Here is a 24202-nt window from a genome sequence, read left to right as displayed (position 1 = left end):
AGAAATTATTGTATGTAAATTATTTTGTCCTGAAGCGCATGCGCACACACACACACACACACACACACACACACACACACACACGCACGCACACTCGCACACGCGCGCGCACACACGCAGACACACGCACGCACGCACGAACTCACGCACGCACGCACGAACTCACGCACGCATACACACACAGACACAGACACACACACACACACACACACACACACACACACACACACACACACACACAAAGTATATTATGGTGTTGTTCATTTGCCTAGGCCGAGATCGTCGTTTTTTTGCAGCTGATTTCCCGTAGTGCAGTGGTAAATTTGGACAAATATACAGCTCTGCATCATTTCCACGTCCCTTCTTCGTGACTAGCATCAATCTAGTGTTAACCCCTTGTCACAACACAAAATTTAAGAAAGAGATTGCAATTTTACGCCAAGTTAGATTGAACAGGGGTCCTTATCCTGCAGCGGTGTGTCACAGGCTGATGATGATGATAATAGGGTTGTCGGAGATGATATTGATAATGATGATAGTGATGCTGCTGATGATAGTGATGTTGAAACTCCTGAACCAACTAACTGGACCGAGATTATGGTGATTGTAATGATGATGAAGCAGTTGGGATAATAATGATGATGATGATGACGGTGATGGAACTTATGTAGTAACTCTTTAACAGGGTTGTGATGATTGCTGTGCTTGACGCTGTTGCTCCTGGCGATGATGATGATGATGATGATGATGATGATGATGATGATGACGACTACGACAACGATGATGATGGTGATGACGATGATGATGGTGACGGCGACGATCTTCATGTCTATGGCTGAGTCGCCTCCTGTTTTTCGTTTCTCTTCAAATGTAGTTGGTGACTGTGTGTAGGAGAGAGAGAGAGAGAGAGAGAGAGAGAGAGAATGTGTGTGTGTGTGTGTGTGTGTGTGTGTGTGTGTGTGTCCGCGCATGCTTGTGTGTATTTGCGTGCGTGCGTGCGTGTGTACAGCATTTCCCTCACACTCGAACTATTTATATCATAAGAGTGCAAATGAGGTCAGGGATATTGCTCTTCTTGGGCATACAAATACTAAACATTTACACTATATTCTGAAAAAACATACTGGATTCCTAAGGTCACTCAATGGGTTTCAATAATCATTGTTCACTGTCTCTTTATTTATCGCAAGGATAGGGATGGCGAATAAGAAAATGACTAGAAGAATGCACATGAGTTAGCTGGAAGGATAGAGGGGGATGGGGAGACCGACGATGAGATGGAGGGAAAGAGAAGAAACATATGAGTGGGATACTTGAGCTAAATGGTAGAGGACAGTACATCATGAAGGCGATTTGCTTGTTCACCCCTTACGGGATTAAGGCGTCTGGCTATAGATAAACAGATATAGATAAATAGATAGATAGGTAGGTGATGATGATAATATGATATTATGATGATGATGATGATGATGAGAATGGTAATGATAATGAGAATGACGGTGTATATAATGATGATGACGACGACAGCTGTGATGATGATGATGATGAGAATATTAATGATGATTTTTGTCGGCAGGTGGAAGGACGAAACAGCAGGAACTCTACCATCGGTCCAAGCATCCACGATTCCACATCCATCCATCCATCTTGCTTGATGTTAAAAGCTAAGTCTATTTAACTTAAGTAGTACCAATTGCTTCTTCATAAGCTTTCCAGCTGTCTGAACAGATCTGCAGTAGCTTTTAACTTCTAGAATAACTCGGTTCTGGTACTCAGTTTGGTACTTTTATTTTCCTTTCATCAGAACTGCCGCGGCAGATTTTGAGAAAAGTCCCTCAAGTAACTCCTATTATTTTTTTTTACTAGGTTTCTAATGCTGTCCATAGATCCGTTGTTGCTTTAATAGTTTCCTAGACAACACAGTCTTGGCGCTGTTCTCTGCCACCCTATTATACCATGTCATATAGTGTTCTCGCTTGCTTGCTCTCTACCCTCGCTCGGTTGAACAATAAATCACTGAAGAAAAGGTGGTATAAAGCCCCCTAAGCCGCCGTAGTATTACACCCTCGGTATGCAGTTCGTTTCCTGTGGCCTTGTAACTTTGTGTACCCGAAGCGCTTACAAAATAACTTGAAATAATTTTCCTTTCGTAACTAGACTCGTTTCACTTTAACTTGGCCTGAGTTGTTGTTGTTGTTCTTGTTACATCTTAGGCTCCTCTGGATGTGAACCCTGTGTTATATTGAAGGATTGTCTGTGTTGTGGTGGTGTGGTGCAGGAAGTGAGTGGGTGTGCTGTGGTGTGGGGGTGCCACTTTGCAGTATGATCACAGGGGATTCTATGTGTGTTATATTTTGTGTTAGTATTGTAGCAGGGAAGGTTGGTGTACTCGTGTCTCTGGGTTCGGTAGTGTCTGAAGGGTGTATGTCTGGTGGTGGCACATGAAGGATGCTGTTTGGTAGAAAGTTTTGGCTGGCTGGGGTGTCTGTGTGTTTATGTATGTGTTTGGTATAGAAAGTTTTGGCTGGCCGGGGTGTCTGTGTGTTTATGTATGTGTTTGGCAGAAAGTTTTGGCTGGCTGGGGTGTTTGTGAGTTTGTGAATGTGTCTGGGAAGTGTAGAGTCGGGTGGAGGAGGGGATATGTTGCAAAGATACTCTGTGTAGTGTTGGGCGGTTGTTCGATTTTGTTTGTGGAGAGGATGATGCAACATAAGGTTACAAAGGTGGGACGGATCTTGAGCTGAAGTGATGAACTGTGTGCCTCTCATATTCACTTGGTCTCTGACTGAAATTAGTTATGTTTCTTGGTGTAGGCTGTCAGTACTTGCGGTCTTAGTGTCTTCTGCTATCAAGGTATTGTTTTCTGTTCTTTAAAGCTCCTTCGTGTTTGTGTTGGATATGATTACGGCTCAGCTTGTGTGGCAGTAATTCACGGTTGTTTTAATGTATTACTTATAAGTGAAGGATGGAGTTGGGATGTATATGAGAGAGGGTGTGAATTAGGGGGAGTGATGCATAATGACGGGGGAGTCGTCTGGCTATAGATAGATGGATAGACAGATAGCTTATAGTTTCCATACGGTTTGCCGAGTAGTAGCGATAGTTATCACTAGAATATGATGGTAGTCACGAATGAGTGCCGTGAAAGGATGTTGGGCTGTAGTATTGGCTGTTTCTGCTACTGATCTGCGTGACATTCTCATATGCTTTAAATAAAACTCTGTGTCAAGTTAAAGTGAAAGGCGTGTATGTTTGTGCAGGAGGAACGAGAGACAAGGAGGTATTCTGTGGCCTGTTTTCTTTGTGCTTCCTACAAGACACAGTAATAGTTATGACGGGGCATTGATGGCAAGTTTGTGAGTCAGCACACACTTACGGCCTCTCATTATACAAGGTGGTCCATATATTACGCCACCCAGTTCTTGTGTGTTGCGGGCACGGCTCAGTGAACATTACCAGTGTCTACCCTGCATCATTATCTATTTCCCACAACCCTCTTCAGGCTTAGCTTTATAATATAGGCTTTAATTTAGGTCCACTGATTGCATGGTGGAGAATTCCCATAACCTTTTTTATGCTTACCTGTATATCATTGTATTGTATAATCTTTTATGTCCACGATCACAAGGCTGAGTAGCAATTTGGTGAAGCGATCAGAATGTCTTAGCTCATCACAAAAGCCGTCCCCAGAACACACAAGGCTGCAGAGCGCAATATACTTATCAGCTATATTAAGTCAAAGCCACAGTTTAAAAGGTAATGAAACAAGACAGAAAATTTAAGTTTTCATTATTAACACTTCAGTATAGAATACATTAACAGAGACAGCAATATAAAATATGCATTCAAAAGTAGCATTTGTCCACAGAACATCCTGGAGGGGAGCGACCCGACTTGCAAGGCAGATCACACCATCACCACCAGGCTTCTCTTGGCAGGTCAGGGCAGATCACCAGCAGCAGCAGCAAGTCATCTCACGGCTGGGGAAGACACGACACCCTGCCGCCGCAGCTGCCGCCGCCGCCGCCACCACCACCACCACCACCACCACCACTACCACCAGGCATCTCAGAGTAGGGGAGGACACCACACCACCGTCAGGCTTCTCACGGCAGGGCAGATCAAACTTCAGCAGGGTATGACCAGTGTGGCAAGGAAGCAGCGTCAAGGCAGCAGACTCCAGCACGACCTGTGGACCAGATGTGTATTAGTTCAAATCAGTGTTAGCTTTAGTTATTTAATCTTCTATCTATCTCTATCTATTGCCAGACGCCTCAATCCCGTTTGGGGTGGCCACAAACAAATCGCCTCCAAGTCGCCCTGTCCCCCGCCATTTCACTGCCCTGCTCCCAACTCACACCCCGTCTTTCATATACCTCTCCACCCCCTCCCTCCATCTCATCCTCGGCCTCCTCCTCCCTCTTCCCCCCTCCACCTCACTCACATACACTCTCTTCGTCAGTCTTTCACCCTCCATCCTCTCCACATAGCCAAACCACCTCAGTGTATTCTCATAACGCTTCCTATCACATCCACATCCACACCACAACGCTCCTTTATATCCTCATTCGTCAGCCTGTCTCTCCATGTGACTTCACAGGCTCCTCTTAAATAACTCATTTCCACTGCTCTCACTCTTGGACTTGTGTCCTTTAAACAACGTCCAAGCTTCACTCTCCATACGTTAGAGTTGGTATCACAATACCATGTAGTGACTTTTTCACTTCCATGCTCACTTCCCTGTTTCTTATCACTGCTTTCAAAGAACCAGCAACCTTTCTTCCCTGCTGTACCCTTTCAAGCACTTCACCCTCCAAACCTCCATCCTTACTCATCACACTGCCCAAGTACTTAAACGTACTCACATTTTCCAATTCCTCACCATCCAACCTCGCTGTACATTCACTGACTTCACCTCTCTCAAAGACTATCACTTTACTCTTCCCTACATTCACCTTTAGATTCCGTTTCTTGCACACTCTCCCAAACTCATCCACCAAGCCTTGCAGCTCCCCTTCGTCTTCACTCAACAACACAGTATCATCTGCAAACAACAGTACAGGGAGTTTCCAGACACTATCCTCTTTCACCAGGGCCACTCCAACATCCACTACCCTACCTTGTACCTCTTTTATTACCCCATCCATGTACAGATTGAACAACCATGGAGACATGACACATCCCTGTTTCAACCCAACTTTCAAAGAGAAAAATTCACTTAGTTCACCATCCACACGCACTGCAGCCTTCGCACCATCGTACATACTCTTCACAGCATTCAACAACTTCCCATCTACTCCATATATTCTTAACACTTTCCACAATGCTTGTCTATCCACCCTGCCATATGCTTTCTCCAAATCCATGAAAGCCGCATACAACTTCTTTCCCTTCTCTAGAAACTTTTCCACTCAAGATCTAAGAATGAATATCTGATCTACACAACCTCTTCCCTTCCTAAAGCCTCCCTGTTCTTCTCCAACTAATTTCTCTGTTCTTTCTCTAACTCTGTCAATAAGTATCCTACCATACACTTTTCCTATTATACTAAGAAGACAAATGCCCCTATGGTTACCACACACTTCTTTTTCCCCTTTTCCTTTGTACAAGGGAATAATTATACCTGACTTCCAATCCTCCGGGACTCTACCTTCCTCCCAGGCCAATCTGCACATCTTCCACATCCATTCTACTACTATCTCTCCCCCATGCTTCAGCATTTCACCACACTCTCCATCAATTCCTGGGGCTTTCCCCGATTTAACTTTCTTCATTGCTTCCACAACTTCTATCCTACTGATTTCTTCCTGTCTTCTCACCTCCCTCCTCCTCCCAGCCATTCCCCAGCCACTTATACTCGCATTACTTCCATCCTCTATGTTCAACAATTCCTTAAAGTGTTCTCTCCATCTGCTCATTTTTTCTCCCTTCTCCACTAGTAATCTACCATTTTTATCTTTCACTCCCCTGGTAACTTCACTTCCACCCTGTCTTACTCTTTTCACCTCTTTCCAGAACATTTTCTTACAGTCCCTCCACTTTACACTCAAATTCCTTCCAAATTCCTCATCCACTCTCTTCTTACTCTCTCTTACTAATCTTTTAACCTCTTTCTTTCTTTCTACATATAACTCTCTCTTCCGCCTCTCAACTTCTTCCACGCCCCTATTTCTCATCCATTCATTGTATGCTTTCTTATTTTGTGCCACAGCCTGTTTCACCTCTTCAGTCCACCACGCCGTTCCTTGCACCCCCCTCCGTCTTCTCTTCCTTCCACACACCACATCACATGCTGCACATATTTCTTCTGTAAATATCCTACACACACCTTCCACGTCTCCCATCTGCTCCAATTCATATTTGCCCAATCGTTCCTCTACTTCTCTCTTATACTCTGCCTTTTTCTCATCCTCTTGTAACCTTTCCACTCTCCTTGCAACTACTCCTTCCTCTCGTCTTTCCCTTCTTCTGTTCCTCCATCTTACTTGAATCCTAATTCTGGCCACCACCAAGTAGTGGTCAGAAAGTCCACTCCCCCAACCTCTATACACTCTTGCATCCTTTACACATCTTCGCATCCTTTCATCCACACACACATAATCAATCATTGCCTTCCTTTCATTCAGTTCACCACCCACCCTTCTCATCACTCGCCATGTATACCTTTGGATCATTTTATGCCTGAAGAGGGTATTGGCTATCACCAACCCCCTCCCAGCACAAATGTCCACTAACGCACTCCCATTCTCATCTATCTCAGCAGGCACACCCCGCTCACCAACTATTCCATCCACCATCACATTCCCAACTTTACCATTCATATCACCAATCAAAAACACTCTGTCATTCCTTCCAGACTTTTCCATGCACACTTCTACATTTGTCCAGAACTCTTCTCTCACTCTTCTAGCACGATCTTGCGTTGGTGCATACACACACACAATCGCCCACATTTGTATTCCAACTTTCAACTTTACCCACACAATCCTTGACCCAACTGATCCATACTGTCTTATGCTCCTCTTCCATCTTTTACTCACAACTATATATACTCCTTCCTTTGCCCTCTCATTCTCACCTACTCCTGCACATATACCCCATCCATACTCCCATTCTCTCACACTTTCTCCTCTCCATTTTGTTTCAGTAATTCCACATACATCCACTTTCGCACCCTCAAGCACCTGGACAATCTCTCTCTCTTTCACCTCATCATTCGCTCCCCTTACATTCCAAGTTCCAATTACCATGTCCTTTATTATAATGTATTATTATTATAATTATTATCGGGAGCAGGCTGTAGTATGGTACCAGCGTGTGAAGGCAGTACTGTACTCTCAAGGAAGGTGGAAAAGCTGGTGATAGGGAGAGCTGGAGCTCCACCTTGACATTTTTCAGTCTTCCTGTGCAGTGTATATTTTGTCATTTGTACTCTCATTATAAGTTTCATTAAAGAATTTGTATCATATGTTTAGTTTCTGTGTCACTCAGTGTGTTAAGTTTATGTAATATATGGTTAATCGTTTAAGTCCTGCCGTTCGATAGCAGACGTAAGTTGCAGTTTTTACTTTCTTCCTTTATATAAGTAGCAACTGCTCTATATTCTTTCCATAGCACTTGTTCATGATTAGCATTAAACTGCAGGCTTAGGTATTCCAAGTAGCTCAGGAAATTTCGAAATATCCGCTCCTAAAGCGACATTAATAGGTACATGACAATTTAGTTTAGTCTGTGCATGATAGTTCAATTTCCCATTTTTTGTAACTTAAAGAAATAAAATACAGTAGAAGTTTTAGCCGGTATTATTAAGGGGGCGCGGTAGCATGGTCAGTATGGTGCTGGCCTGCTGATCAGGAAGACTCGGGTTCAAATCCCGGTGTGATAGAGGTTTCTTTAAAACGTGGCTGAGGGAAGTTTGCGTAGCAGGCTTTCCTTAAAACCACAAGGCCCCTTACACTTCAGCTCACACACACCAAGACACTTACACACACTACTACATACACACACCAAGACACACACTCTCACTGCTACATACACACATCAAGACACGTACATAGCCACAGCCACCTTCACACAGTAGACACACACTACTACATACATACACACATCAAGGCACACACGACACGTACACAGCCACCTTCACACAGCAGACACCACACACACAGGGAGAGGGAGGGACAGACACACCACAGGCAGACAGAGAGGGGTATATACAAAACACAGGGAGTGAGAGAGGAGGGGGTTTTATTAAAAAGTCCAATTTTGGTATACCTCCTGTGGCAAAATTGATATAGCCCCCCCTTTAATATTTTTTGGATATTTTCATTTAGTGCCCCTCAAGGCCCCAGACCCACTCAGTTGAACCAAATTGTCTGGCGTCAGCTGGAACATGATGCTAGAGTTATGCCGGTCATGCGGGGGTTAATGGTGACAGTGTAGTAACTGTCAGGCTCCTATGACTCACTCAGCCGAACAAAATCGTCTGTCAGCTGGAATGGAATACTAGAGTTGTCCCAAGCACCAGAGGGTTAAGAATCTTAACCCTCTGGTGCTTGGGACAACTCTAGTACCCCATTTCAGCTGACTCAGACGATTTTATTCGACTGAGTGAGTCATAGGAGCCTGACAGTGTCAATACCGTCACCATTAACCCCCTCACGACCGATATAACTCTAGCATCATGTTCCAGCTGACGCCAGACAATTTGGTTCAGCCGAGAGAGGATCCTAGGATCCTGAGAGACACTATAACATCACAAACAAAATACAAAATGCCTTCCCTCCATCTTAAACGTATTATAATTCATTTACATTAAGTAAGCTCGTATTTTCGTATTTTTGCAGCTTATTTCATGAATCTTAGTTAAAAGAAAAAAAATACTACGAGCCGGTGAATAAAACCAACACCTGTAGACGAAGACTATAATTACCAAACAGTCTCGGTGGACACTGCCACCATCTTCAGTGGTCAAGATAGTGAGAGGGAGTGACATAATGACCATACAAGGGTTCCTTTTTATGCGTGTGTGTGTGGAAGGGTGGGGTAAAGGTGAGGTGGGGTGGGGTAGATTGTAAGCGGGGATTAACCCAACGGTGATTCTGGGGGGGGACATTACCGGACAGGTCAGGTGTAATTCCTATCTGACCTTACCTGTGTCGTAGCAGGAAGGGATGTCCCTTCCTGCTACGACACAGGTAAGGTCAGATAGGAATTACACCTGACCTGTCAGGTAATGTCCCCCCCAAAATCCCCCTTGGGTTAATCCCCGCTTACAATCTACCCCACCCCACCTCACCTTTACCCCACCCTTTCACACACACACACGCATAAAAAGGAACCCTTGTATAATCAGTATGTCACTCCCTCTCACTATCTTGACCACTGAAGATGGTGGCAGTGTCCACCGAGACTGTTTGGTAATTATATTCTTCGTCTACAAGCGTGGGTTTTATTCACCGTCTTTGATTATCACGAAAGAGTGATTCATCCAGCCAATACTACGAGCTCTGTATCTTTTCATAGCCCTTCTTCGTGACTAGCATCGTATTCTAGTTATCTATAGTTACAACTGAGCATTCAAGTTGGAGGGATCACAACTTTAAGCAATTACAGTAAACAAACAAACAAAAAGCAAGTGTCGTCCTCTTGACCTCTCGTCTTCGCAGGAATGCAGCGGTGGCGCCATCTTGTGCGTGGAATGCGTGAAGTGCAGGCTCTTGAGTGGAAGGAGCACGGAGCCACGGGAGACTTAATAATATTCGCTAGTCAGCCAGTCTAGAAGCCTGGGACATTTGCCTGAAATAATAATAATAATAATAATAGAAATAACAACAAAACCACTCATATAGATAATTCAATATCTTAGTCACTCGATCTGTCCATTCCGCCTCTTTAGTACGAGACGCATTTCTCTAAGCTATTTTTTCTAACATGGGAGGTTCGATACGTTTGATTGAGCCTATCCATAAGACTTCTAAAGCTGAGTAAATGCCTCTGAAAGTTGCAAAATATAAAATATAAAACGTCTATATGATATAAAAACCTTTGTTCACCTCCGGGACTCGATCTGTGTTAGATAAGACTGGTTTGGTTAAGGTACGGTAGGGATGGGATTGTTGTGGCAGGGTGGGGTAGCGTTGGGTCGGTTATGGCCAGGTGGGGTAAGGTTGGGTTAGTTTTGGCAGGACGGCGTAGGATTGGCCCGGTTTTGGCAGGGTAGGGTAGGACTGGGTCGGTTTTGGCAGGGTGGGGTAGGATTGGGTCAGTTTTGGCAGGATGGGGAAGGGTTGGTCGTGTTTGGCAGGGTGGAGTAGGACAGGGTTGGTTTTGGCAGGGTGGGGTAGGATCGGGTCGGTTTTGACAGGGTGAGGTTAGATTGGGCTGATTATGCCGAGGTAGGGTAGGGATGGGTCGGTTATGGCAGGGTTGAATAGAGTAGGGTCGATTAGGGCAGGCGAGGGTAAGCATGGGTAGGTTATGGTTGCGTTGGGGAGGGTAGGATAGGTTATGGCAGGGTAGGATAGGGCTGGGTGGTGGTGGGTTGGGCTGGGTAGGGTAGTGTAGGGCTGGGTAGGGTAGGGTAGGGTAGGGTAGGCTGAATCAGGGTAGTGTAGGGTACAGAAGAGAGGTGGGTATAACTGCCGTTTAGTTCCGTCATATCCAACGCCTATTTCACTCAGTTATACTACACTGTCTCATCAAATTTGGGGCGATCTTCTCTACGATTTTTGTTCTTCTCCGCTTAGTTCAGTCCTTTAGTTCATTCATGACCCTTGGCTTTCCTTTTTATTTTATTTTTTTTATGTGGTGGAGCGCAGGTGCACGAGGCTAGACCACCATTAGTCCAGAATATTAAAGGGTAGGCCACCAAGCTACGCCCTGGTAACGTCTACACGTCAAAACATCTGTCCACCTCTGGGACTTGAACCGCGGAGCGCTGGACGCAGAGCTCTCGGTTTGCGGATGTCACTTTTACTCTTTGCTAGCTTCTGACGATATCCTACAGCTTCAGAAAACCCTCTTAGGATGACGGGACAGAATCATTTAATCTTTCAAGCCGAGAACAACTTATTTACATTGTCCTAGCTGACCGCATGATTTTATTCACCTTAGGAGATCCCCTGATAGAGATGGGGTTGATGATGGCAGTATTTAACCCTTCCAGTTCGAAATTTCTCTCTACTGTAGAGGTGAAGAAAATCATCCGAAGGTAGAGGGAAGAAAACAGGAAAAGTAATGTAGTGGTGACAGGGCTGTACAGGGGAGGGTAGGTTAAAGTAGGGTAGAGTTGGGTCGGCAATGGCAGGGTAGGGTAGGGTAGGCTGAGGTAGGCTAGTGTAGGGTTGAGAAGAGTAGGGTAGGGTAAATTGAACTGAATAAGTATATACAATAAAATCTGGCAATACAACAACCAGGGTCATATGCCGCCGGACGACAACGAGAATAAAAGCACTCGAAAAGATGAAACACACACACACACACACACACAAAAAAAATACAATTCATAATTAAAACAAGAAAAACACTAAAACACTAAAACCACTGTATACTAAATTTTATACGGTAGTGCAGCTGCCTACACCAAGCAAAGGTTTCCCCCTCCACCACAACAAGCATCCTCTCCAAGTACCAACAGAAGACTACAATCCCTCTCCTACCCGGTGCTCAGAGAGGTAACGATGGCGCAATTCCCCAACAGTGGACACCATCAGCAAAAGCCGAAGAGTCAGGGGGACGAAGTATTCCACACAGAAAGTAGGGGGAGAGTCCTCCATTAAAAATCAATAAGAGAACCAGGAATGGCCCATTCGGAGCCAGCATAAAGCCGTCTCCCACCTGCATTCAGACCTCGGTAAATGAAGGGGCCCGTTTACCCACAAATATCACACATTTTGTTGGCCCCCACCGCATCCCACCTACTCTGCCAGTGGGAGCAAACAGGGAGTGGTTAGATGAATATCACTGAGCGAGGCAGGGGAGAGGTGAGGATGGGCGAGAGGCAGCAGCCTTTGCCAGAGCGTCAGCATGCTCATTGCCCACAATGGTACAAAACCACAAAGCAGTCCCTAGCAAGCACAGCCATTTTAAAACACTGTAGACAACAAAAGAGGATTGGACGGGAAAACACAAAATGGAGATCGGCAGAGTCGCTAAAAACTGTATAACAAACAGGAGGGAAGCTAAATATCAATTTGACTGCGAGTAAAATAGCAGTAAGTTCTGCGATAAAAGTAGATACGATGGGGGGAAGACTCCTACCACGAATGAAATCGGGAAAGAGAACACCCAAGCCTGTCCCCTCACGGGATTTCAATCCATCAGTACATACGAGAATCGAGACACTGTGAGAGGAAGCATGTTCTAAAAAAATAGCAAAGAGCCGCCTGTGAGGAAAGAAAGGCCCCTCTCTCAGGAAAGTAAACACACGGTTGCACCCCTGAGAGGAGCCAGGGAGCCATCCTTGGTACACGCACAGGACAAACAAGAAAGGTTGGAACATCCACATCCCCCATGGCAGCCTTCACCCTGTACCCAAACGGATGTGGATAGCGAGGATACGGCGAGGCAGACACTCCCTCCGGAACAGAGCCAACAAAATCTTCCTGAACTTTAGCAAAGACGGTGACACTAAGGACACTAGTTTGAGGCACTCCCTCCTCTTGAGGATATGAGGGAAACAAGGTGGCACCAATACGGAAAAATTCCATAATCAGTGAAGGCAACCTACCACGCAAACCAAGATGGTGACCTGCAATACCTGGCTTGTGAAACGGTAGGACAACAGCCCCCCGCCAAGAAGCAGGAGTGGACGAATCTCTCCAAATTCTATTTATAAGACTCAGGAGGAAGGACACTGCTTCATCATCCAGGTACCTCAGCACTGCATGGGGAATATTATCGACTCCGGAGAAGTCTCATGACAGGGAAAGGGTAGACCAAAGTTTACACCAAGACAAAGGAATGTTGTAAGTCTCTCCGCCCCCAGAACGGATATCCAACACCTTAATCTCCTCCACCTCCCTAAGCCTGGCAAAAACCGAAGAACGAGTATCCCTACAGGAGACCTCAGCGGTAGGATAGGGTAGGGAACGCTAGGGCAGGGTAGGCTGGGGTAGGGTAGTGTAGGGCAGAGAAAAGTAGGTTAGGATGGGTTGGTTTAGGCTAAAGTAGGACAGAATAGGAGAGGGGTAAAATGTGCCTAGTCCAGGAACGAAAAATATATCAGTTATCCATGTAACTAGCGTTTTCTATTTCGGTAGATTATTTTCTTGGCTGCCTAAAGTATCGTGATGTACGAACAATGAGATTAGATATCGAAACTGTAAGATGCGAATTAGTTACAAAGACGGTATTTTGTTTTGGCTAAAGTTACATCGATACGTTCAGCTAAGAGCAACTCGGCAGAACTGAACAGTATATGACGTGCTAGATGAACGCTGTGACCGGAAAATAAATATATATGTATATATACTTCAGCATACAGTAAGCGATTTTATGTTAACTGAAGAGAAGCCACCACAGCTAATGGGTTAAGTTTACACACACACACACACACACACACGTTGCGAAAAGTTTCACTGACGAAGTGGGTGGTTACTGTCCCCCTTGAGCAAGGGGACTGGTGTGTGCGTGTGTGGTCACAGCCTTGCCCTTAGATCGGACTATATGAGCTCTCAGCTCCCTTCCGGGAGGGTAAAAGCTGACGATCACGACCATCAAGTGATCCTGACCGACCCGGTGAATTACACACACACACACACACACACCATTACTTGCAACTGGCTGGCCTATCATACAGCCATATCCTATATTCATGAAGTACAACACATCTTACATTTATGTCAATCAGTTCCTGTGGCACCCTCGGGGATGCATAGGGCCTCGATGAACTCACACCACCACATCCTATCTTGTGCTAACCCCTCAAGATCTCCCCAACACTCATCTCCAGCTTCCCATCTCATTGTCCTCACCCACGTCTCTTTTGGCCTTCCTCTACCTCTCCTACCAAGTGCCACCCACCCTGGTGTACCTCGTACTATTCCCTGTCTCCTATACACATGTCCTAGCCACTTCCATCGTGAGAACCTAACATATTCATCGACCGGCTGCACTCCCGTTATTTCTCTAATTCTACTATTTGGTATCCTTTCCCACCACTTAACTCCTAATATTCTTCTAAGTGCTTTGTTTTCAAACACCAAGAATTTATTTTCCATAGTCACTGTGCTGTACCAAGACTCGTGTCCATAAATTAAGATACTCCTAACCATTACCTTATAAAGTTTGATTTTTGTATGCACAGAAAAACTGTTATTATTCCAAATATTTTTAAGCATTCCCTTTGCCTGATTAGCCTTCTTTAACCTTTCCTCGAATTCAAAGTTCAAAGAACCATCCTTGGCTAAATAAGTACCTAAATATTTAAACCTATCAACTTGCTTTACAACCATACCTCCAATTACACATTCCTGCGCATTTTCCATATTCATATTGATTATTTCAGTTTTTCCACAATTAATAACCAAACCCACCTTGCGACCTTCACTCACCAAACAGTCCAACACTCTCTGCATCTCTTCTGGCCCATCACAAATCAAAACTATATCATCTGCATAATCTAAATCCAAAAGTTTCCTGTTCTCTCCCCAAAGTATACCTGCACCGGTTTCTGTTCCAACGCGTTTCATAATGTAATCAATGACCAATATAAATAGTAAAGGCGATAGAACACCACCTTGAATTACTCCGGACTTGACTTCAAACGAATCACTCAGACAACCATCAACCATCACTTTACAAAATGTGTCCTCATGCATGGTCATAATGACCCTCACAAACTCCTCTGGTATTCCATAATGTCTCATGATCTTCCCCATAGTCTCTCTCGAAACACTATCAAAAGCCTTTTCAAAATCAACAAAACAAAGACTTAACGGTACTCTCATTTCATTAACTTGCTGCATCAAATGCCTAACTATAAAGATCTGATCATTGCAACCACGTCCCTTTCTAAAACCAGCCTGTTCATCCCTCAGAATACCCTCAACCACCGGCTCCAACCTATTTAACAACACTCTACCGAAAACTTTCAGAGCTATCGGTGACAAAGAGATTCCCCTCCAATTACCACATTCACTCAGGTCTCCCTTCTTCGGAACTTTAACAATTACACCATTCTTCCAAACTGATGGTAGTAACCCCGTCACCCATATCTTACTGAATAGCTTGGTCAAGATCATTATTAATCTATCCCCCTCCACTTTAAACATTTCCGGAAATAAACCATCCTCCCATGGTGCCTTATTATTCTTTAACTGTTTTACTGCTTTCTCCACTTCTGCAAGCCTCAACTCTCCTGTTTCTATATTTAAATCTTCCTAAGCAGACGGTATATCCTCTTCTGGTGGTATTGGTCTATTAAGAACGTCTCAAAATGCTCTTTCCATCTATTTTTAATATCTCGATCTTTGGTCAATAAATTTCCTTCCCTGTCTCTAACTGGTATTTCCTTGCGTTTACCTGCATTACCACTCAGTTCTCTAATCGATTCATATGCTATTCTTTGACTCTGTCCATCATTTTTGTTTATTAAGATTTCAGTCTCTGCAACCTTTTCATCCACACATCTTCTTTTATCTCTCCTGGCTAACCTTCTTACTTCTGAATTCAAACTCCAGTACGCAGCTCTTGCTAATTCAATCTCTCGTTCATCAACGCATTGCATCTCACTCCTCAATTTAGCCTCACCTCTTTTTTATCATATCCCACGTTTCCTCTGATATCCGTTTCTTTCTCCTGAATCTATGTCTCCTTCCAATCGTACATTCAGCAGTCTCATGCAAAATTTTGTTCACATGCTCCCACACCTCATCTACACTTCTTTCCCCCTCTTCCGACGTTTCCAACACCAAAAACCTATTTCTGCATTCTAATCTGAATTCCTCCTTTTCTTCTCCTTCCCTTCTAAGCTTAACAATATCGTATCTACCAACACCAGATTTTTCCTTCTTCTGATTTTTAAGTTTAAAACTTATTTTTGCAATGCTGAGTTGATGGTCACTACCAATATCCGCTCCCCGTTTAACATGAACATCTAGCAGAGAACTTCTATGCCTCCTACTGATAGCGATGTGATCAATCTGATTTTTATATTTTCCACACGGCGACACCCAAGTTGTCTTGTGTATATTGCAATGCTGAAAGAGTGTGCCCCCGATGACTAAGTCATTTGCTAGACAGAAGCTTCCAAACCTCACTCCGTTTTCACTCATCCTACTACCAACTCCCATCTTACCCATACATGCCTCAAATCCCTCATTTGAACAGCCCATTACTGCATTAAAGACTCCAATGCAGATCAAAACATCATGTCTAGGTACCCTTCCTACTCCTTCTTGCAACTTTTCATAAAATGTGTCTTTCCTTTCATCGAGTGCATCATTAGTAGGTGCATAACACACAAACAGACTGATGTTGCCATGATTTGATTTAAACCGTGCGTATAACAATCGCTCATCTATAGGATCCCACTCACATAAAGCCTTATTTGCCTTACAACCCAGCAACAATCCTACTCCCTGATAATGCATTCCGTCCTGTCGGCCAGATATCAATAAACGTATACCATCCTCCAAATCCAACTTATCGACTCCAGTTAATCTAGTTTCTGTCAGAGCACAAATATCAAGTCTGTAATTTTGAAAAACCTTCACTAACTCATCGATTTTACCGTCATGATTTAGCGTTCTCACATTCCAGTTACCAATTTTAATTGTATTTTTTGCATTAACAAAGGAATTAGATTGTAATTGAGGCACCGTGAGATTCTTAGCACCCCCTGCCCATTTAAGGGCTGCACGGGACTGGGGGCCATTATTGTTCTTTCAGAGTCCATCAAGGTTTCTTTGGCTAACTTCCTGAACACCTCGCCATTGTGTTGCAGTCGCAGTAGGCAGCTAACTTGCCTGATTGCCCACACCCGAAAGACCCAGCTATGCTGTAGCCAGTCACGTGCCGGCATGCTTCCCAGCCATTTCACTCTCAAGGAGTTCCTCTGCCTGGATGTGAGAGGGATGTTTGTAGAGCAAGGAAGAGTGGCTGTGCGTGACAGAAATGAATGGAGAGAAATTGTGAATGAATAAATGATGACGCAGCCTTGGGGGGATATTCTCCTACATTTGTCTGATCAGCTGATCAGGCAGATGAGGGTAAAGGGATGGGTCTATTATGATGTGGCAGGTGTAAACCAGCTCTGCTGTAGGGCCTTGCTGTGGATGTCACTGATTGCACGGCACAATTGTCCCTCGTGCGGTGAGGAATTGTCCCTTCTCCTCCTTGGGGCTAAGATGCGAATGACCGTGTTAGAGTGGATGAGTAAGTGTCGACCTGTCTCGGCTACCCCACTTTCCTTGGGGGAAGCATCCTGGGTATATATATATATATATATATATATATATATATATATATATATATATGTGTGTGTGTGTGTGTGTGTGTGTGTGTGTCTGCCCTAGTCAAAATGACCTGAGTAGGTAATTCCTTGGGGATTGGGAGCCATTCCTCACCTCACCTGTCCTCACTCCCTACATCCACCCCTCCCCTTCTTTCTCTCTCTCTCTCTCTCTCTATGTCTATTTGCCTCTCATATACAGTATATATATATATAGATAGATAGATAGATAGATATATATGGATAGATAGATATATATATACAGATAGATATAGATAGATAGACAGATAGAGATAGATAGATAGAGAGATAGATAGATAAATCGATCTACAGAAAAACAGACAGATAGATATAGGTAGAAATAGACAAGTAGACGGATAGATAGTTTTGTGTGTGTGTGTGTGTGTGTGTGTGTGTGTGTGTGTGTGTGTGTGTTCTAATACAGTCTCCCCATTCCTCTTACTTTTTTTATGTCATTATTATCCACACAAAAGAAACCTACTGTAACTTATAAAAGATACTGTACCCACACAGTGAAATTGTGGGAAGTGCCATAATAGAACGAATTAAGCCCGACCAGAATCGTATTCTTCCATATGAATAGTTATCGACACAGTGAAATCAAGACCTACTGTAACGACATCTTACACTGAGATGGTTATATCGTGAACATGGGCCTCGTCTAGTTCCTATGTTGGTATGTAAACCCATATGCTTAACATCTATCTATCTATCTATAGCCCGACGCCCTAATCCCGCAAAGGGTGGCCGCAGAGAAAACGCCTCCAAGTCGCTCTGTCACCCACCATTTGACTACCCTCCTCCCAACTCACCCCCCCCCCTCCCTCATATACCTCTCAACTCCATCCCTCCACCTCATCCTTGGTCTAGCCCTCCCTCTCCCTCCCTCCACCTCACCTACATACACCCTCTTAGTTAGTCTTTCATTCTCCATACTCTTCGCATGTCCAAACCACCTCAGTGCATTTCTCCTAATCTTCTCAATCACATTCACATCCACCCCACAACGTTCCTTCACTTCTTCATTCGTCAACCTGTCCCACCATGTCACTCCACATGCTCCTCTCAAGTAACTCATTTCCACTGCTCTCACTCTTGACTTGTTCCCCTCTTGCAAGGTCCACACCTCGCTTCCATACATCAGGGTAGGGATCACAATACTATCATGCAGTGACTTCTTAACTTCCATACTCACCTCCCTATTTCTCATCACTGCTTTCAGTGTGCCAACAACCTTCCTTCCCTGCTGTACTCTTTCATGCACTTCATCCCCCAAAGTTCCATCCTTACTCATGACACTACCCAAGTACTTGAATATATACATATATATATATATATATATATATATGATATATATATACCTCTCCAGTCCTTCCTTCCATCTCATCCTCAGCCTCCCCCATCCCCTTCCACCTCACCTACACTCTGCTAGTCAGTGTCTCTTCTCCATTCCCTCCAAATGGCCAGACCTTCTCAAGGTATTTCTCATAATACTTTCCATCACATGATACATTGCATAATAATTACCTTAAGCCATGCAAAGGAAGGCATGTTGCCTCGTGTTGTGGCCCCGTGTAGATAGATTAGTATGTAGTCCTCTGGTCTAGTGTTGTCAGCACATACCTGTACAAGTAATATATAAGTTTCATATACCTTTGTGCCATTAATGTATTAGGTGGTCCATCTATTGTGCTCTCCAGTCTTGTCTGTTGCAGGAAGGACTGTCTACTAATGTGAGGAACAAAGTCATTTTGGCTGCCTCATGAAATTATTAATTAACTGTACAGTCAGTGAACATAATAGAATAAACAGTAAAAGGCATGAAAAAGGCTATGGGAAGTAGAAAATGATGCAGGGTATGCACTATACTATTTTTACTATAACATGGCTCAGATTTTTGTCCTTTAGTGACTTATTTCATGTTGCTAGTGGGAGAAAAAGACAATACTACACCTGAACATCCTTTTCATAGCATATCTTTATAGGTGACATCATATTCTAGTGTTAATTTATTGTTACAACTCATCATTAATGATGTTGACATGGTAGTTTTAGGCCAAGTTAGAGTAAAAAGGATATAGTATTGCTGACTGAGCTGTCCCAGCAACACATGAACTTTGGTTGCATAATACATGGATCACCCTTGATAAGTTTCACTTATATATTTTATTAAGACTTTATACAAGTTTCATATACTGTACTTGTATTTCCATTGTGTAAGTTAGCAGTACCAGTCATATAAAAGTAGCTGATACTTTATTTATATTTCCATATAATTCACTGTTCCAGCATTAGGCCTACATTATTTTAAAATACAGTAATTTCATTCAAGCTGGAAGAAAACTTACATGAAGAGGTTGTCCATGACATAATCATAGTCTTTGCGTGACCTGTCAGGGAGGAAGCAGGCAGAAAAGACGATGATGGCCTCATTAGCCCCTGGATAGTAACCCCCGTGGCTCAACACTTTCTTGTACGGCTCAATCACCTGCAACATCATCATCATCATCATCATCCCAACCTCTTTTCCCATACAAGGGTGGGGTGAGGTAGGGTTAAGAGAGCAATAAAAAACACTAATAAACTAGAGGGAGAACTATCTAATTTCTGCCTAGTTAACTAGGCTGCACTCTCATTCACTGACCATTCATGCTCCTGGGATTCTGACTCCACCTTGCAGTCACAATCCTTACAGTGAGAGTGATGGCCTTGGGAGAGGGGGGGAGAACCAACAAATCATCCATTTTGGGACGAGATACTCTAGAAAATATGAGTATGAAACGTATTGAAGACGAGGAAAATTTATATAATTAATGCTGAATGTAGGAAAGCTAAAGCGACATACAGTTAACAAATTAGAAAATTGCCAAATTTCGCAACATCAAAAGCAGTGTTTTGGTGATGAGACTTACGGCAGTGTCTGAGGGGCAGGACTCCCATTGGATGGCATGGATTTCTAATTTTGAGCAATCTGTAAGTTTTTTAAAATTTGCCTCCATTTGCTGTGACAGATAATGATGCATTCTAGAAGATGTGGCAGCACATACAAGAGAGTTTGCTGTATATGCACAATATATTGTATATATATATAGAGAGAGAGAGAGAGAGAGAGAGAGAGAGAGAGAGAGAGAGAGGAAGTGAGGAGTGTGTGCTGCAGCACAAGCTATTGATTTGTGATATGGTGTTTAAAGAACAAGTGATGAAAAAGAGGACTTATGTACCTAGGAGGAAAATATGGAAGCTGGAAAATCAAGTAGTAAGGGATGTCTTCTATAGCGAGATGAGGAGAGTGGTGGCTGAACAAGGAGTCGTAGACCGAGGCGTTAATGAACAGTACAGAGCCCTTAAGAACAATCTCTTGAGAGTTACTGATGTAATGTGTGGTTGGACAAGAGGACCACCAAGACATAAAGTAGCTTGGTGGTGGGATGAGGGTGTAGAAGCTGCAATTAAGATGAAAAGACTTTTCTGGGAATGGAAGAAGGATGGTAGCAAGGAGGAATACTTGGCTGCCAAGCATAGGGCTAGAAGAGAGGTATACAGGGTGAAGTCTGAGTCACAGAGACTTTTTCTTGATAACCTAAACCAAGGGTCTATCATTAATTTTAGTATTTGCCCCAAGTAACTGTACTCCTTGACTACTTCAAGAATTTCTTCTGGTATACTGATGATGCTCTTTGGTGTGTGAAGATTACACATTACAGTAGTTTTAGTCCAGTTCATCTTTAGCCCTACTTTGAGCCTTTCTCTGTTCGGGTCACTTAACGTTTCTTGGAAAAAATGTACCATCATGCAATCCCATTTTGCCCATATAAAAAGGAGTCCTGAGGCCCAGGCATAGGCTACCCATTCCTAATATTTATAGGCAATGGTGACCAGCCCCACTTTCCCGTGAGTGGCATTGTGCAAGCAAAGAGCCCCCAACTCCCTCCTCAGATGAAACCCATAGAGGCTCCATCTGGTCACAGTGCCTTAACCCACTAAACCACCAAAAACCATTTGGTTATACAGATATACTGACTGAAAGTATCCAAGCAGATGTTGCTCATAAAGGTGTACAGTACGTACTATGGGTGGATGGGGTTTACTGCTCACACAATACCATTCTGGGACAATAGATTGGTCATTCTCACTTCAAAAATCAGGAATTAAGTAGACCAACCCAGGGTTCCTATGTTCCTGGTGGGGCAATAAAAGATTGGATGATGGATAAATGATGATGTACTGACCTTCATGTCAATCCTCCGTTCAATTCCAGATATGACAACTGATCGCCATGACCGTTCCTCACTGGTTTCCTGCACTGCTGTGTACTCAGGTAGTGGCTCTATCCTTGGCTGAGGACCCAGACCTGAATCAAGATAGAAGGGTCTTGTTATCTATTCTTTTTTTCTTCTTCTTTTTTTTTTTTTTTTTTTTTGGAGAAGGGATGTCTTCATGTTGTGTCACTGATATAACCAGGCAACTCCACTGCCTGATAATGCTAATGACCCTGAACTCTCATCCTATCCCCTGAAAAGAGGTTGATGGACTGCAGGGGAAGGACAATGTACACCTGCAGTCCACTGGGTTCATGTTTCAGATGAGCATGATGGCACAACAACAGCAGTTTTTTTTTTTTTTTTTTTATTTTTTTTCAAATAAAGCCACTGTAAGTTACAGAAAGATTGAGTGTTAAAGTTCTTTTGTCACCTGTAAAGCTCACTTGCCAATTTCCCTGTTTCGGTAGTAGATGGATGGCTACCATCAACTCGGGAGATACTACCATGAGAGTGGTATGTGATTACAAGCTCTGTAACAAGGCACATAATCATCACTCTCAGGCATGAAACTTTGACAAATTGTTAGAGTCCAGGTTGAGACATTTATATTGTTACAAAGCTTACTGAACATCTCTGATATCTTTTTTCAGCAGTTATCAGCAACTGTAGGAAAGTAATTAGCTAGTTTTGGCACTTAATTTAGTTGCCAGTTCATATAAAACATAAGTAATACCATGATCAACCCTGTATAGTATGACGATTCCACGAGAGGAAACATGGCATCATTTTGCTTGTGCATGTACCTTATATATCCTACTGGCTGCATGGAAAAAACTGACATTATGGAACTTATCACTGTAGTGCATTTATTTTAGGTGAATAACCAAGGGGACGCATTCCTGCCTAATAACTATAGATTCATGAAATTCATGCAAGGTCACATGCTATAAAACTGCTTCAAAGAAACTTGGATTTACATACAAAATCCATAATGTCTACCCTAATGAGCAGTTAGCTGTAATTTGCAAGTCATGTGCAGTCTCAGCATAAATAATGCTTTCCCATGTGGAGTGGATGTGGAGATGTTCCACTAAAACAACTGGACAAAATTTCAGAGCAAAGCTATAAGAATAATTAATAATCCTGAAATTATAAATTAACTACCTCTCTTACAAGTCAGACAAAGTATTGCCTCCCTTGAATTATTTTACAGATACTTTTATGGCAAATTCTCAGACAAAGTTGCATCCATTGTGCCACCTCTCCATACATTCCCCTGTGCTACATGGGCATCTGGTAGCACCATGACTTGACTGTCACACTGCCATATTGTAGAACTTCTGCATATCAGAATTCCTTTATTCTCCAAACTACTTCTCTCTGGAACTTGATTCCCCAGATTTTTCCCCGAAACTTCAGCCTTCAGCAGTTTAAGTCAAACTGTTGCAGAGTTTTTATGAATGGAGGATAACTGTAATTTGGTGTATGATATTTTGTTTTGTTTGGTTTTTCCTTCCTCTGTTTGTCTTTAGTTTAGAAAAAAAAAAAAAGGACAAGAACCCAGTAAATTGCAGGTTGAAGTTGCCCTTGCATTCAATCATCCTCCTTTCAGGGGATAGGAAGACTGGGAGGGCTTGTACAACTGGGCAGTAGTATCACCCCATTACACTGGTGTCACCTTGTGAAGTCATCCCTATCCAGAACCATGCAACCTTTTGATACAGCCAGACCAATTGTCAGTCAGCAATACTCAAACGCCATGTTGGATTTCACCATGGGTGTCTGGAGAGGGGGGCAAGGGGGGGCAGCTGCCCCACCTTAGAATTCCAAAGTGTGTCTGGAACTTTTCCGGACGTCACATATATTTTCGTTCCTTTGAGTTATAGCATATCAGCATATGAATACTTTTCGCCTGCAATTTAAGTACATCTTGATACTACATTTTATAGTGAATTATATGTTCGGTCGGCACATATATGTATATGGAGGTATGCAAAATGTAGGAGGACTGCTTGATGTAACAGAATGGGTTAAGGTAAGCCTGTGCCCATGGTCAGACACGATGAAATGGCTGTTAATCCTTTGCCCAGAGTTAACACATAAAGAAAAAGAGAAAAAAAACTCACGCTCCATGATGGATTCCTCTAGTTCATCCGGTGTGTCTATGTCATCTGGCGTAACCATATCAGTGAACTCATCATGTGAGAGCATCTGTGCGTCATCGTCGTCGTCGTCATCATCGTCATTGGTGTGTTGGCTGAGGGAGGAGAGGGAGTGTTGGTCGTCCTCCACCGCCACTGTCAGAAGCTCCTCTGTCACTGTCAAACGTTTCTTCCGGGTCACCTCCAAGCTTGACGGACGCTCTGTAGAAGAGATGCTCAAAAATAAGAAACTGGGAGTGAGATTCTTGAACATAACTGTATTTATGATCAAGGCCCTGTTATAACTGTGATATGTATTCCCAGGA

The 24202-nt window shown here is 43.3% G+C and overlaps 1 protein-coding gene across 1 annotated transcript; it reads right to left on the bottom strand.

The window, feature by feature from the left end:
• Positions 1 to 9384: 9384 nt before the first annotated feature.
• On the bottom strand, positions 9385 to 23888 carry LOC145389576 (protein prune homolog 2-like). Its single transcript, XM_080264832.1, has 5 exons — positions 23862 to 23888; positions 21703 to 21824; positions 19822 to 19961; positions 19001 to 19096; positions 9385 to 9795 (listed from the first exon to the last, which is right to left on the bottom strand). Exons 1-4 carry the CDS (start codon positions 23866 to 23868, stop codon positions 19057 to 19059), a joined length of 309 nt encoding a protein of 102 aa, XP_080120958.1. The 5' UTR covers positions 23869 to 23888; the 3' UTR covers positions 9385 to 9795; positions 19001 to 19056.
• Between the last annotated feature and the right edge of the window lie 314 nt (positions 23889 to 24202).

This window comes from Coenobita brevimanus, unplaced genomic scaffold (genome assembly GCF_032717465.1).
Source record: "Coenobita brevimanus isolate Jiangsu-jjx unplaced genomic scaffold, ASM3271746v2 jjx.HiC_scaffold_135, whole genome shotgun sequence".
In the NCBI taxonomy this organism is placed as follows: domain Eukaryota; kingdom Metazoa; phylum Arthropoda; class Malacostraca; order Decapoda; family Coenobitidae; genus Coenobita; species Coenobita brevimanus.
This window is presented reverse-complemented; position numbering and strand designations above follow the sequence as displayed.